The sequence below is a fragment of the Poecilia latipinna genome, unplaced genomic scaffold (genome assembly GCF_001443285.1).
Source record: "Poecilia latipinna isolate Pla-1442-1.1 unplaced genomic scaffold, P_latipinna-1.0 Scaffold1272, whole genome shotgun sequence".
In the NCBI taxonomy this organism is placed as follows: Eukaryota; Metazoa; Chordata; class Actinopteri; order Cyprinodontiformes; family Poeciliidae; genus Poecilia; species Poecilia latipinna.
This window is the reverse complement of record NW_015113888.1, coordinates 16,969-33,787: the sequence shown is the minus strand read 5'-3', so window position 1 is coordinate 33,787 and position 16,819 is coordinate 16,969. Positions and strand designations below refer to the sequence as shown.

General features: G+C 40.0%; 1 protein-coding gene across 1 annotated transcript in view; it reads right to left on the bottom strand.

Moving 5' to 3' along the window:
• LOC106961160 (roundabout homolog 2-like) overlaps positions 1-16,819 on the bottom strand; it is a 39,675-nt gene that overhangs the window by 13,737 nt on the left and 9,119 nt on the right. The window contains exons 8-17 of the mRNA XM_015054702.1: positions 15,523-15,728; positions 13,848-13,929; positions 12,983-13,148; positions 12,262-12,428; positions 12,047-12,168; positions 10,415-10,646; positions 3,265-3,389; positions 2,994-3,165; positions 1,726-1,902; positions 26-52 (exon numbers count right to left, since the gene is read on the bottom strand). Of these exons, the coding sequence (XP_014910188.1) occupies positions 26-52; positions 1,726-1,902; positions 2,994-3,165; positions 3,265-3,389; positions 10,415-10,646; positions 12,047-12,168; positions 12,262-12,428; positions 12,983-13,148; positions 13,848-13,929; positions 15,523-15,728 (1,476 nt within the window). The remainder of the gene's footprint in view (positions 1-25; positions 53-1,725; positions 1,903-2,993; positions 3,166-3,264; positions 3,390-10,414; positions 10,647-12,046; positions 12,169-12,261; positions 12,429-12,982; positions 13,149-13,847; positions 13,930-15,522; positions 15,729-16,819) is intronic.

The following is a 16,819-nucleotide window of genomic DNA, read 5'->3' as shown; positions in this document are numbered from 1 at the left end:
ATTAACACACAATATGGAGACGTACCAGCTCGAGTAAAGGTGAAGGACTGAACTGTAATTCAAAGAGACAAGAAAGTGGGGTGAAATAGTATAGAAGGTGATTCATGAATTTCAAGTATACATATAAAACAGAAACCACTGGGCTACAGCTAAAGGAAATAAAATTCAACTGATTATGTCCATTTTGTCTTGGTTATATGTTTCTTATGACAATCAGACTTTAACAAAAATTAAGGTGAATATCTTCATACTAGCACTGAGTAACAATAATTTTCTTGACGTTACAAAATAATTCAACTTCCTAAAAGGCAGCAAAAACAGAAATTTCTACTAAGATAGGCTGTTTGAGTATGTTTTATTGGAAATCTGATGTTACTGTAGGAAAATCTTCCATAAATTGATAGACAGTTATATTGTGAGTGAAAATGGGCAAAGAACTGTGAACATATATATGTACCCACATATCCAATCAAGGTCCTTATGAAGGTATTCCACAATGTAGCATATCTCGTAGCTACATTTTATGTGGCCAATTTTAAGCTTAAAAATAATTGTACACTTTATAACATTTGTGACAGAGAGACTGTAGTTGCTGTGACCTGTAATCTGTGGCAAACATGCCTAGCTAAAAACCTGGTCAAAACATTTTAACACATTCCAAAAAAAAAAAAAAAAAAGTGCTTGATTAAAAAAAAGTTACTGTTACTTTATCCGTGCATAATTAACTGGAACTGCATTAAACTATGCTATAAGATTAACTGTTAACGGGAAGTAAACATGCTAATATTAGCTTAGCACATCAAGAAACCTCATCAGCAGGAGCAATGTGTTATAAATATATTGAACACTGGCTGTAAATTGAAGGAAAATAATGCTACTAGCTTTCTTAAGCTAACAGTGTGTTGGAGCAGAATGTCCTATAAAAACTCCTGGTGTAATAAAGTCTGTCATTCTTTAGAAAGAAGAGAGAAGAAATAGCAGTATAATGTGCACCAGTGATAAGTGAGCTGAGATGTAAACAACCCAAACATGTAGTGTGATGATATCTATTGAGAAACTTCAGTGCCATTTAACGCTAGTGTTTCTAAACATAGGCTACACAAGACATTGATTTTAATGAAGTATGGTACTGGGACTGTGTGGGCAAAAGCCTATTCTTAAATGACTGATTTGTATTGGGACATTCCTGGTAAACAGGATGTCTTAGAATGCAGATGAACACATTTAATTGGTTAGATGGGATGATATAAATCCCTACTGAATTTTGGTAATTAATCAGTCTCTAAATAATGAGTACAAGCTGTAGCTCCATAATCATAAATGCATAAGGCTTGGGGGTTGATCTGTGGAATAGTAAGAGATTTTTTTTTTTAATACCTAAACCTAGACGTACCTAATGTTAATAGACAAACACCACCAGCCGTGGTCTGATAATGGAAATAGATGTTAAATTACTTATCTCGCATGAATGTATCAGAGTGTTGAGGTGAGGTGCTGATGGAACTCAGCAGAGCTGATGCACATGGCTGCACAGTGAATTAAAGTAAATAGGGCCTATTTCCATCTGTGTAGAATATATTTTCTTTTGTTCTGCATTTTAGCCACCTCAAATGGAGTCACATCTGTGACGACATCAGCTTCCGCTGCAGGCGAGAGACCTACTGTGCTTTGAGATCTTGTGTTGATTTAGAAGCACGAGGGCAGATTTATTTTATTTTTTTTTACCTGCATAGTTGCTTAGTCCTTTCCTCTTTTTTCTCCTCCAGTACAGCCAAGCACTGAAGCCCATGAGGACAATCCAGCAGGCCCCTCCCAAACCAGCGATGAAAGCTGGCTGCTTCACCACGTCTGAGATGCTGTTGTTGCCCTCCGATCCTGTCATCACATCCTTCAGTTCTCCACCTGAAGGCACAGCAGAAGTTTCACATGCACACAGACGGAAAAGACACAAGGGGAACATCTGAATGCCAAATGATGCCTCAGTGAAAACAAAAAATGAATATCACACAGTTTAGCTGTCATGAGGAAGAATAACACAAACCCTCTGCATACTATAAAGGTAAAGTAAAAAAAAGACTATATATATATACATATATATATATATATATATATATATATATATATGTATATATATATAGTCTTTACATATATTTGGAGTGGAATGAAAATTCCTAATATGCAGTACAAAAAAAATCATGACAACTTCTCGAACAGGTGGACAGCAAGGGAGGTCAACCGAAAACAAGGGGGGGAAAAAATCTGAGAAAAAAACAAAATAAGAAAAAAATAAAACAGCATCAGTGCATCCAATATAGACTTAATCAATTCAGTGGTGCACTTATCAACTTGAGCTGCAAGACATGAGATTGACAGAGCAGCTCCGACAGAGTTTGATTTTTCTGTTGCAGCTACTGTGCTGTGAAATTAGATTCACAGTCTCCAGCAGCAGAACCCCCCTTCCCTTTCAAACACACACACTCACGCACACACACACACACACACACGCAAAAACGAACGTACACTCTCCATCATTAAGCCTCAGTCCGCCGACCTGCTTCCCCTTCTCTGTGTGTTAAGGGTGTTATTATATATCAGTCAAAAGTCATAGATGAAGAGCATCTGGCCTGGTCTGCGATATTGATTCAGGGCTTATATAGTCTGGGCATCCTTTGGCTATTTCAGAAGATGTGATAGGCTGATAAGCTCCTACAAAAACACAGCCTTCAATGTGTTAGCACCAGCTGCCCACATATTGAGGAGGATTATTGATATGGCTAACAGTACTTGGCACGGTGTTACCAGACACTACACTTAATGAATCACTATTGATTTCTCCACAGATGCCTGCGTTGTAAAGCACAATCTTCTTTCTTCTGGGGCGATAAATTGCTAAATCATTTTTCCAGACTCCTGATCCGCTATAGAGACCCAGGTACCCCCCTATTATAAGGTCATTTCATTTGACCCCAGGATTGGGAGTGGGAGTGGATTACCCAAAATGATGAGCTGGGGTTTGCTTCTGACCCCCACCCCAGCGCTGGTGCCTGCCGCCACCTCCACGCGGTACTGCACTCCAGCCTGAAGACCCCCGACGACGACTGAACGGATGGTGGCGTCCACAGACTTGTTGACGTGAAGGCGTGTATCGTTGGCCAAACACCAGATCTGACACGGACAGACGCAGCCGACAGAATTCAGTGTAATGTTTCGTTACACATGACTGAGAAAAGCGAGTCTGGGTGGGGAGGGGGGAGCTGCGCCTACCTTGTACTCCTGGATGATGCCGTTCTGCTGGTCGGAGGGAGGGGGGTCCCATGACACGCTGATGGATGTGCTGTTATGGCTCCCCACCGTCAACACCGCCACTTGCTGTGGAGGGGCACTGGGAGCTAAAGGGTTCAGAGTGGGGGATCAGTGTGAGTTACAGCATCTAGCAAACATATTCACAACCCTTTTATCTAACTGCAATATATTTCATTGGAATTTTATGAATATCTGCAACACCTCCAGAGTTACAACCGGAGTCCTGGACGCTTCTCTGTTTAATGCATCTTATTTAGGGGTAAATAGAGCACATGTGGATCAATGAGGAGCCTTTTACATTTTAACTTGTAAAAAAACAAGAATAGTCATTTTCATCTTCTGTTGTGAAGATTCAGTGAAATTATTCCATGACAAGAAAGGAACTAATATTTAAAACCTGAACTTATTATATCTATATTTAAAAAACAAGCAAACAAAAAACATTAGTTGGTTCTTTAATATTTTCAGTCAAAGGGATAAAGAGGTCCAAAGAGCAACTTCCATATAAAAACCAGTTTTAAGAAAAAAACGCAAGGAAATAACTTATTGATAATAAAAAAGGAAGCAAGGTCTTGGATATTACTTATCATGTTAAAGCAGAAATTGTCTCACACTCTGCCCCAATTCATAATCATACAGTTAGTACCACAACAAGGTACTTTCAAAGATAGCCTGGCAGATGGGCTCTAAAACAATTCATCTCACAGAGTAGAAGATTCCAATATCTTAATGGCATCCTGAGTGACACAGGCCAAGTGTTTGAGGTCCAAAATGCGCTTTTCTTAATTGCAAAAATGACAGCCATTCCAAGTAGATCAGCAAGTTTAGATATGAACACACACACCCCATGCCAAGAAAAAGATGAGATGGTTCATCGCCACAAATATGGAGAGTCCTATGGGGAAAACATTCTCTTATTAATAAGTTTGGCTTCTTTCTTTCTTTTTTTTGCTTTTCTTTTTTTTTTTCTTTAAAGCAACAAATTAGCCCAGTAACCTATTTGAAGATTTGAAGAGATCAAAGATTTAGAGGGAAAACAGGTGGGAGAGAGGCAAGCACGGGGTTTGCACAGCTAAACAAATCATCTCCTCTTGCTGAAAAAAGGGCAGTTCCAGGCACATAAGAGTAGTTTCTCATAATTTCCATTAAAGTAGCGTTATGTTCTGTCTGAGAGGATAAGAGAACTACTCTGACCCCGATTAAGAGGCAGTAAAATAAGAACTCTTTCTGCACCGTATCGAGATAGCGTGCAAGGCTGGCACTTTTAAAGCTGCGTGGAGAGGCCAGAGCAGGTGATGCATTATCTTGGCCAGGCTGCAGATGTGAGTCCATATCCACAGATGGACTTGCATCTGAAAATGAGCAGGTAGGAAGCACAAACAAGTATCTTTCAGAGGAAACATTAAGTCCTGTAGGGCTTGGATTAGGCATGAGAGCTCAGCATCTGGCTCTGCTCGTAATGCAATACCGACCTGATTTAGTTAGCTTGTACTTAAAGAGAAGGTTCTGACAGACATAGCATCCCTGCAGAGTATTTGGCGGCATGGCAATAAATTCGCCCTCATCACAAGATATCATCTAATACTTTTACCGAAATATTTCAAACTACTTTGTTGCATTTATACATTTAGTTGTTCTTGTTGGAGAGACTTACTAGGACAACTACGCAAATGGACTCAGTCTTGTACAATATAGCTGTCTACACTCATCACATAAACAAGGTATTCCTTTAATGTATTGTTGTTTACGATATAGCCTTTAAAAAAGTAGGTGGTGCCCTTACAATTGTATTTCTGTATTTACATTTTAAAGTTTTCTTTTTCCACATTTTTATGAAGGATGTGTCCAATTTCATTATCCATGCCCATGCCTGATTACTGCTTGCTCTGTAGAAGCAAGAAATCACTTCAATAGATCTTATTTGGCAGCAGAATGCAGGCTGAAGCATCTCAAAAAGCCAGACGCCATGCTGCATTCAATAAGAAACAAAGTCGCTGACATCTACAGTCTGAAATGCCATTTCTGAGACTTTGAGACTACAGCAAATCACATTCAGTCACATTATTTGTAAGAGAAATAAAAATGCGACAGTGGTAAGCCCGTGGAGGAGATGCTAGCCAACCAACAATTACTCCAAAACATAGCATCTCCAGGAAATTGCAAGGTCAAAAAGAACATATAGATCTGTCGCACGTTTGCAAAAAAAAAAAAAAGTTTTAAGAACAAAACATCTTGATAATTGCCAAGACTTTGAGAAAAAAAATCAGTGGAACAAGTTTAGAGGTAGTTTGATGATCTTCGGTTGATTTGCTCCTTCAAACTTGGACATTTTGAAATGTGGAGATGATAGTTGTTCCTGCCAAGGGTTTGATCACAAGTTTTTATATTAAGGAAACAATTATTTTCTACAACAGCTTAGTCAGTGATTTTCAGATCGTAAAGATTTACGTAAGCATTTAACTGTGACAGAAAAGAAAAAGAAAAAAACAAAGCAAGAAAACTAACCCTTAGTTACCACTTACCACTCCCACAATAATCCAAATTCATTCAATTGATACTTTTCTGCAGCACTGTAGTTAAATAACTGAATACAAAATGATGGGTGTGCTGCTATGTTTTTGGCATTGGTACACGCAATGTTCAAAATATTACAAATTTATCATTATTCTTTAAGCAAAAAAATTATACTCCTATATATATAAAAAAAGTAATCAGACTATTTGCTCAGACGTGCAATCTGTTCCACTCTGTAGTTCAAAGAAAATGAGATCATGCCATATAAGGGATTTAACATAGGACTACTTGTATTTCTAATTATCAATGAAAATGCACCATTAGGCAAATCCTTTCCCTCCGTGCTTTCAGATTTCATTTCAGATAACCTGCCTCAAGAAGATGGAGGTTTTCCAGTCACGTAAAAGCGCTCTGCATTAGAAGACAGGAAGCATTAAGTATAGTCCTGAAACCCTTAGAGGTATGAGGAGACTCCTTCAAGATGAATAATGGCTACAATACCAGTAATGACTCAAGATAACATTACTAGAAATGATCACAACAGCGCAAAATGTCAAAGTGCATCTTTCTTGACTGCATGTATCAGGCTGATAACCAGTGTAGCTGTTGGCTTATTTGAAAGAAGTCATGCGTTTAAGAGACCATTTTTTATTTACTCAGCTGTGCAGTTAAACTAAAGCCTCTGAAGCTGCTTAACGTTCTGATGTACAGGGCATGGGGCAGTTGGCTTAATGGGTTTTGGGGAAAAAAATTTGCAAACTAATTGTTAGTTTGCAGGTACGAGCAATCCGTACTTTACAAGGGGGCTGGTAAATGTATTTCTATAAGATTTATTCCATGTCTTTCCTCTTGCAACATAAAGAACAAAACCCAAATTTTAAACAATTATCTGTCATTATCTTCTTCTGAGCTACAGGTGACTCTTTCCCTAGTGCATTATTATTTCTTTTAATTTGTCACTGACAGTGTTGGAAAGCCTGAGGCTCCTATAGATGACAGTGATGGGGGGGAAAAAAAGCCTGACCAACAATTCACTTAAGTGCTTTAAAGATCAATGAAGCTAGCAAACATTTTCCCTTTTATCATTTCATTAGGTATCACAGCCCAGGAGTAGGGATTTTTTATTTTATTTATTACCCTGAGACATAATCAGATTTTGCAAAAGGAGAGCCAAGCTGCCAATGTGTCTTTGAAGCATAACAAGTGTCTTTTACTGATATTTCTGCAGAACTCTGCTATACACATCTTGGGCTCTGGATAATGGGTGGATCAATCCTTTGCTTCCAGTACCACACCACCTCACTCCCAGTATCTCAAGTAAATACAGCATGTGTCCCAGTGGGAAGAAAACCTCCAGTGATCCTGTGTGGCCATTTTAATTGGGCCCCAGTGAGGTGAGGCTTTCTTTCTGCATCAGTTGTTGGTATAGTTTTAGCTCGCCTTTCTTCTGGGAAGGCCTTGTGATCTTTTCACGGTCAAACACAGACACACCGGACAAATATCAATGATCTCGTCCCCAGCTTCGTCAAAGTGCAAACCGCTTCTGCTGGAGTCCAAGTGACATACCTGATCGCAGAGAACTGAAGTTTCCTTTGAGTCACTCGGAGGTAAAAGGGGTCATGTGAATGAGTCACGATAATTCATTCTTGTCCTTGGGGAGAATCGTTTGCAAGAGAGGCGCTGGCTATATCTGTGTACTAAGGATGCTGTACATCCAATTATATTAGATAGTTCAAGAGGATGTCAGCAGATCCAGTGACTGCTCAAAGTATACTCAGGAAAAGGATTGGACTTTGGATTCATTTTTATTATGAACAGCTAAATCTGCTTTATGTATTGTTCTTCTATATGACATTTCATTATCCAGTGTTTCCCAACCTATATGAACCACAAAGAATAAACTGTATTATTTCAGATATTCAAAGTAATGCAAAAGTAAACATAGCCCATTTTATCATCTAACAGCCACAAATGTTTTTTTGTGATTAAACCAGCAACATTAGTGCAGAACTGTTAAGAAAGAAAATAATGCTTGGCTTTCAATTTGGTTTAAATCTAAATGCTTATTTGACAAGCACATTTAGGCCTGACTTTGACTGATGAGCCATTCTAACACATCATCATGTTTTGATCTAAAACATTATTATTGCTCCGTTTATATGTTTAGAGGTATTGTGATGCTGGAAGGTGAACCTTCTTCTAATAATGGCAGGTTTTTACCTTTTATTTAGCCTGGTAAAAAAAAACAAAAAAACAACAAAAAACATCACCTTGTTCTACGCTGTTTGCTTCGTACAAAGGGGTCCGACCTCGTTCAGCTATTGAGAAACTATTGCTTCCTGGAAATGTGGACTCTGTAGAAGTTTTAAATGTTACTCAATCACTTACCGGAAATTACCTGTGCTGTAAAAAACCATCCTACATTAAAAATAAGAGAAGTGTTGAGCCAAATGAGGCGGCTATTGATGTTACTTCAATATTTGGAAGAGTGGCTAACATGGACTGAACAGTATTGCTTAATTCCTCTGCTAACCAATGGTGAAACTACAGGCAGACTACAGCACAGAAAATCAATGTCATCGTTTAGAACTTCTTCTGTTTGCTGATTGGTCCACTAGAAATTCTACTTGAGACAATCCTTGTAAATGGGAGAAAGCCCAGACTGTCTGTGGAGCGAGTTTTTAATCCAGTAGAATACCAAAGGATGTCAATGGTCAGGGTACCTATTATATTTTCCTATCAGTTTTAGCTAACTTCTATGTCTCTGCTTAAGTGTTTCCACAAGATGATGGTGCTACAACCATGATTCACAGTGGAGTGTTAAGGGTTATTTGCAGTTTTATTTTTGGAAAACACATAAGGTTTGCAAACAGGTCAAAAATTTCAATTTTGATCTCATCTGACAAGAGCAGTTTAACCAGTAAGATATCATTCTAACAATTGTGTCTGTAACTTGTTTAATATGTAGTTTGGTATACTCTTCAAGACAACAAATTCATAAGGGTGTATCAATAAGACAAAATTGAAAACTATATTGTTAACTGAGAACAAGAACTCTGTTGTAACCAAAATGTTTGTTCATGTTTATAGATGGACTTAATTTATATAGAACTTTTTTCGTTATACTGACCACGTAAAGTGGCTTACACAAGGGCCACATTCACTCAATCACACACCTGTTAAAGTTTGCACACGTACACAGGTCGTTTGGCAACTTAGAGTTAGGTGCTTTGCACAGGGAGCCACGGTCTCTGTCAGCAGAGTTAAGGAGGCCCGTGCTTTGTCCTGAAATTCTTCTTCCTTGTTTTAAATTAACTCCTCAATGTCAAGCAAGCTGCCTTTTCCTGCCTCATTACTAAAGTTTCTACCTCCACACGCGCTCTCTTCCACACAATTACTGTGTCCTGTGGCAAGCTGTAATGGGACCTTCTGGCTTTCTATCACCAGTGGCTTTCTCTTCCAATCTCCATCAGAGCCATATTTGTGGAATACCATATGAATGATTGTTCTGTCAAATGATTCTTCCACCAGAGCTTTCAATATATTTACCTCCCCTAGCTTTAGCAATGAGTCTCTTATCTACTTTTGGGTAAATTCTCTCCCTAATCTGTGCGTCTGTTTTAGTAAACAGTGAGGTGCTCAAAACTTGAGATTTTGTCTCAAAAGCTAACCCCGCTGTTAACATCTCCAAGAACCTTATCGCTTACCTATAAGTGTGTTAGTCTTCAAGAGCCTGGCTGATACATAAAACTCTGTAACAAAACTGAGATTACATTTTTACACAGTACTAGATAGGCAATTATGAAGATAATTAATTTTCCTGAATCTTAATTCAGAATAGCAGACAGAAGGGGGTGAATACATTTGCAGGCTGAACTATTTAGAAATTTTATTGGTAAAAGAAAAAAAAAAGAAAGAAAAAATGCCATGTATGATTCCAAAATGTGAACAACTTCAAAGTGTATAACAATTTTGTTTTGTCAATAGAACAATTCACACACACACACAGAATAAACTTCACATATTTTTTAGACTTTTCTGCCACCATGTTATATTCAGTTTGTGCAGCAAACACCTTAGACAAGAAGCTGATCAATTGACTTACACAACAGCAGAGCTACGAGGAAACAGACAAGTGTTATCACCCTTGGTAAACGTGTTAGCAGCGGGGGTTCATATAATGCATGTCTGGACAGGAATATGGCAGCAGGGGTCCAGAGCTAAACAGAGCTTTCCCAGTTAACTGAGCTTCAGTCACAAGAGATAGTTTCTGCCCACCCCCTCTGCCCACCATTCCACAGAGGCCTTGGGTTGTCACAGAGCCCCACTGTGCTGTCTCGGAGACCTGTTTTCACACACAGGGGGTATAACACCGCGCCAGTAAGTATGGGTGGGTGGGTGTACTTGAAATGCCATTATCCATTACTATCAAACCACGAAGCCTTTACCAGTGGCAAATGAACACAAAAGTAGATCGAAACGCAACGTGAGACCAGTTGCTTGTGGATTAAAAGCTCTATGCCAAATTATTTTCATTATCATTAAGCTGAAAAGACAACGATTTTGCTAGAAATGCGGATAAATCTTCGCCGCTTACCTTCTTCCATGGTGCGCGCCGTCATGGATTCGCTGTCCGCCCCCTGGAACTCATTGAAGTACGGTCGCACCTTGATCTCATAGACGATGCCTTTGTTCAGACCAGCGAGTGTGACGTCCCTCTCCGAGGCAATCCTCACGTCCTGGATCTGCCAGGGCCCGGGGGAGGGCAGCCCAGAGGTTTGTCGGTACAGAACCCGATAGCCTTGAATAAACTGGGATGGGTTTTCCACCTTTAGGCAGGGATAGACGGGAATCGACAGTCATCCGAATGCTTAGTTACTTAGAAACAGAGACAAAAACTTATAAATTATGTGCATGCATTTGCTTTTTTTTTTAAAAAATAAAATAATAAAAAAAAATAAATCTAATGCTTTTTACTTAATTCATCACATTACAAACACAGTTTAATGTGTATGTCATGAGACAAACCAAAAACAAAACACCATATAATTGTGAAGAGATAGAAAAATTAAAACATTGCATTCGTTTATTTTCCCTCCAGAACTTCAGTCTTTGAGCAACTCTTACATAAATTAAGGCTGGTGGAGGACTACCAGCTGTCGCACCAGTTCTTTAACAAACCTGTGAAGCTTTCACAGGTCTTTATTTACAAATGATACCTTTAACAAATGTGTTTGCATGAAAACTTCCCTCCTCTTCAGACATTATGCACTATATGGTATTGATCTACGACATTAAATGTCAATTATTGAAATTTGCGGCTATAATTGACAAACTGTGGACAACCCACACAATCTTCTTCCGCAGAAAAACATGAACTTTTTCTAGCATATCCCCAGAATGACCCTGTGGATAAGAAATGGTTGAGTTGAGATTGGATCTGTGATCTAATAAGTATGAAATGAGGAAAACCAGCAGGAAACTGGGCCAGAGTCACTATTTTCATCTTGTGTAGCGGAATGCCAAATTAATGTTATTAGATATACAATATTAAAAATTGGAAAAACAGTAAATTTATGCATGCAATCCTTCTCTCGGGACTTTTATTGCATTCAGCAAAAGTGAGTTTTTTTTGTTCTTTTTATTAGTTCTTTTTTTTTTTTCTTTCTTCAACATGAGGTCAAATCTATCCTGGCTCATATCCGGCTTTGACAATTAAACCTGTGGCGGTAATTAATATGCTGGTTCTTATCAAAAATGGACAAAGATCAAATGCTTGTGTAACCAGTCTGTTTCAAAAAATCTGGTTTATCACACACGGATGCCATTTTTGGAAAGCATTAGGTAACAGTCTGGTTCCAACCTATCTGAAGTGTACTACTCTGGAAGGTGCCATAGAGACCCAGCCAGCAGAGTAAAATATTATTCCCTGGATAAAGTGTTGCCTGCAGTCTGCACTCAAAGGTGGGGCATGCAATTCCTAATGGTGATGTATTTAGCCTGAACACAAACATTAGTCTTTATTTTAGCTTCACCTCAAACCAATTTAAACAGCAGGTGTTCACACTGAATGTGTACCAGTGATGTCATTCTCGCCCCACATATGCCAACTTGCTCAAAACACACAGGCACGCAAAAGCAGAAAGCTCAAGCCGATTTTCGTCACATTGTCAAAGAGGGATAAAATGCTCAACTTTAAACTTTTTCCCCTAATTTTACGTATTCTCACCGTCCACGTGACCTGCACTGAAGTGGAGCTGAGGACCACAGGATTATGCATGTTGACCACAACGTCTCCCAGCTCCTTCTGCACACGACGATGGTCTACTCCCTGCACTGTGGGGCTAATGTCTGAGGGAGAAGGGAAAAAAAGAGAGATGCAGCCACGTAGGTCAAAGATAATTAACACAAATGATTTATTGCAGTTCAGTCTTATCTCCTCACCTTGCGTCCGGACGGGCTCAGACATTGGGCTTGGATCCCCGAGTCCTTGAGCATTCACAGCTCGTATGATGAACAGGTACACGGTGTTTGGTCGTAGGTCCTTGACGGTAAACTCGGTGGTCTTCACGTGGTCGGCCACTGTTTGCCAGCTGTTACTCACAGACTGACTGTAATAAAGAATGAATCAAATTAAACACGCGATAGACTACTGCCTATGTGCCTTGTGTTGCTGATGCTGAGGAAGATAGGCAGCATTTCTCTGCATCTAATAATGCGGCATACATCATTTGATCTCCCGGTAAGCCAGAAGAACATAGGTTTTTCGGACGTATGCGCCACTGCTATGGAGTTCCATGTAAGTGCTGCTCAAATGTTGCTACAAAGTTCCAAAAATAACATGACTTACAGACGCTCCGTCTGCACTGATATGGATTCGCTAATCTCTCCATGTCAAATCCGAATGTAGACATAATGGGGATGTCCAACACTATCATAATGCTCAGGAAGGAGATGGCTCCTGTGGCCCAGAGATGGGCTTTGGTCAAAAATCTGTAGATCTCCCCCAAACACATGAGCATTTCCTCACTCTTACATTGCAGACTTGTTTTGCTTGAACCCGCCCTGACTTGCTTGAATTCCCCACAGAGACCCCGTACATCTGCTGTTGCCATGAAAGTTTGGGTCACTAAGTGTTGCTCGTGGGCATAGGTCACAGACATACCCGAAAGCCTCAATGACATAGGAGGACACTGGGGAACCCGCCTCCGGCCCCGGTTCCCATGACAATGAGATACTGCTCTTGGTAACGTCAGTGACCTCTGGCTTGGAGGGCGGCCCAGGGAGGGCGGTTGTGTTGTGCGACATGAAATCCATGAGGTCAGTGGAGTCTGAGGAAGGGAGAGAGGCTGAATTAATAACTCTCAAACTCAAAGGGAAGGCGCTATGCTTTATACGCCTCAAACTTTTTCACAATTTGTTGGATTACAACAATGAACTTCGCTACAATCGATTGGGATTTTGTCATAGACCAACCGAAAGTTGTGCTGAAGGAAAATGATTTATGATTTTATTTTTTATGTTTGTTTTAGAAATAGCTGAAAAGTGTGGTATGCAACTGTACTGTCCATGTCTAAAGAATTTGAAATTTAAAATTGCTATTAACATAGACTCTCCATTCACTATGACGGAAGTTGAAATATTTCACAGAGAAAAAGATAGCAAAACTTTAGTCTGTAGATGAGCAAAGCTGGTATGAAACACCCCCCTCCAAACACTTACAACTGGATTTGGATCTTGCAGCAAATTGCTCTGCAAAGTACTTACAAAAGTATTTGAATACATACACTTTTCAGCTTTCCTTTCTCACAAAAACAAAAAAAACAAAAAGCAAATCTAAAAACCATGTATTTTCTTTTCACGTTTCAATTATGCATCACATGGTGTCAGGCCTGCCACATAAAATGCCTTTAAAAACAGAGGTTTATGGATGTAAAGTTTCAAAACGTGACAAAAGTTCCAGGAGGATAAATACGCTTCCAAGTTACTGCGGCAGTGTGTTAATCTGTCAGACGGGATATTCCACAGACCTTTGACATCCAAGTAGGCACTCCAAGATGTTTCTCCACTGGAGCTGGTGGCAACACAGGTGTAGAGTCCGGAGTCAGACAGCTGTGAAAGCCACATTATGATTATTATTAATGATATTATTATTATTCAGCTCATATTTAATGTCCTACATGACAGTCTAATTCCGGCGCTGCAACACAACATTAAAAAAACAAACAGTTGGAAGACAGCGCCGCCGATTAAATCCAGCCCATAAATATTTTCCACAGATCCATGTCACACATGATACTGCTTTCAAGTTTGTTCTCTGTCCCCGTGTTCAGCTGAGTGCAACAGCCTTTGTAACTGTGATCCCTGATGGCTTTTACAAGCTCCTGCGTCAGTCTGGGCTTTTGAAGGAGGTTTGCAGCCAGCACTACAGTAAAAATGCATTAACCTCCCCTGGCCTGCATTTGGCACGGGGAAATCTGTAGAGTGGATAAGTGGAAACTTTACCATTGGCCAATGAAAAAAAAAAAGAGAGAGATGCCATTAAAAGCTCACATTAATTTTCTTAATTGATTTTCTCCAATAGTGGTCACATGCCATTCCCATAACCATCAACATTCCCATATCCAGCGCTGACACAGGAAATGAGAAATACGACGACGATTTTTATTTATTTTTTTAAAATACCGGCAACGTTTAGAGAGACTTACGTCACTCCTCTACCTCCTTCTCCCAAAAGGAGGAAGAAGTGACATAAGAGTGGTGCTTTAATATGACACTGTGTGCAGCGGATTCTCCATTATACCACCACCTTCAGACTCGACTCACCAGTTCCTGTACCCTAGCCCTTGAGTCGAACTGCTGCCTCAGAGATTTAAACCAAAAAGCAGCGTTTAACGACTTATAAAAATCAATACTTGCTATTCATCTTTTAAAAGCAAGCTGACTGCACTTGTCCTTTTGAATTACGCTCGGCTGAGATCACCTGACAAACAAATCTCCCTTTATTCTTCAAAGTGCAGCATCGGATTTGATGCGCAAATAAAGCAATGATAATAATCCAGATTTTGTTGTCCTTCTGGTGGCTTTTGATTTTGAATTAAGATAAGACTCAAGCTTGTGACAAAGCAAAGGATTTCATGTTTTGTTGGGACACATCAGCATTTTTTTGCCTTGTCAGTTTCGTGGAGCTTTTAGACGTTGTCGTCAACGGCAGCGGCTTTCTCCCACCATGTGCTCCATCCAATCACAAGCATTTTTGAAAGTCTCTATTTTCCAGATGGTTTCGACGGAGGACTTCTGAGATTGTTCCGTCTAACAGCCCATCTGCTGCATCAGGTTAGAGGACCTGACAGAACCACTTCTGGGTGAAACTTGTTTTCCTGCAATTATGTTTAACACTTCAGGTTTGACAAACTGAAAGGGATGCTTGTGAAAGCGTCGTGCTCCCCAGCCAAATGCTTTCTATAAAACAGTTTAACCCAGAGTCAGGGGGGACTAAATGATAAGTTATCTCTTATGATTTCTGCTTTATGTTAAGGATTTTTTGGCATCTTTGGATTTGTCAAAATTAGGGGTGAAATCAATTATCGAGACACACAATCTTGTAATTAAAAAAAAAAAAAAAAACAATGAAAAAAACAATAAGCAGAGTCAAAAAGAAACATAAGCTACTATTATTTTTTGGGAAAATCCACTCTAACCCACCCTTGTGTTCTGGATCTGAAGGCTGCCGTGCTCGAGTAAGGAAAATCGTGGGTCTAGTCCAAGCAGATTCGCCCCGTTCTTCCTCCAGGTGACTGTCGGCTCTGGATCTCCTGAGGCCTGGCACCGGAGGACGGACACGCCTCCCAGAGCTTGCGTTTGGTTGGACGGGCCCTGCCGGATGATGGGTGGTGGGCGGCCCTTGGAGGCTGAGGGTAAAAGGCGATGTCAAACGGTGTTATTCAAATTCTTTCATACCACTGTTATTTGGTTTTCATGGAGCAAAACAGCAGCTCGCTCTTCTAACTACTTGTTACGGTTCTGGAAAAGGTAGCTGACCTTCTCGCAAGGTGTTAATTTGCAGCTGCAATAATTACATCAGCGGCTGCACGTCCAACATGTTAGCGACTAGTCTGATGGATTTGTTGTGAGGGGAAGTGACTGTTTTGCACAGCCTTTCTGCATCAGGGTGGTGTACTCATGGCACTGCATCACACACCTTTGAGCTTTAATTACTAGGTGAGGATTAACGATGCTTCACCCGTGGTGCTAATTACCATGGCTTCTTTATAACACCTCTCACACATTCATGCCTGTCCTCCCTCATCCTACTGTGTGACTCATGGCTGCACTTTCTTGTCCCCCCCCCTCCATTCGCTAGCAAACACAGATAAAACTAAACTCTGAATTAGCATGCCAAGCCAAACAATGAGGCACTTCCTTTAAAGCTTTTCTTTCTTTTTTTTTTAGTTTTTTTTTTTTAGGGCTTGTTATATCATGCAGGATACAGCCTCCGGACTTTGAAACAGTAATTTCTGGAGTGCCGAATCTCTCTCCTAGCCTCGTAACTACCCCTTGCTTCCAATTTCCTCACCACTGTTATCAAGTGAGTCTCCATTCACAGAAGAGTGTACAGCATGCTCCTGAAGTCTTTTCCTTTATCACAAGTCCCACAGCACAATGAGCCAGACAGCATTTCAAGCAGAATATCAGGTACATGTAAGTGCAGCATAATGTTCTAGAAGGGAAGTCAGGTGCGACTGACTGTTACAGGAGATTAATAGTTTGGTTTTATGTAGAGAGTTGCTTCAGAATGACACTGTGCTGAGAATTCGCTGATGTGTTAAAGAACTCAGTCGTTTCTGGATAAGAGTGAGGCCGCAGGTTTCAACTGGAAAGAGGTGGACAGGTCTACTGCAATGTGGACACTGTTGCAGACTTCCAGAATAAACATGTGGAGAAAAAAAACAAAAACTAACATCTTGAATTTCCAGTCCATCTACTATTCAACATACGACNA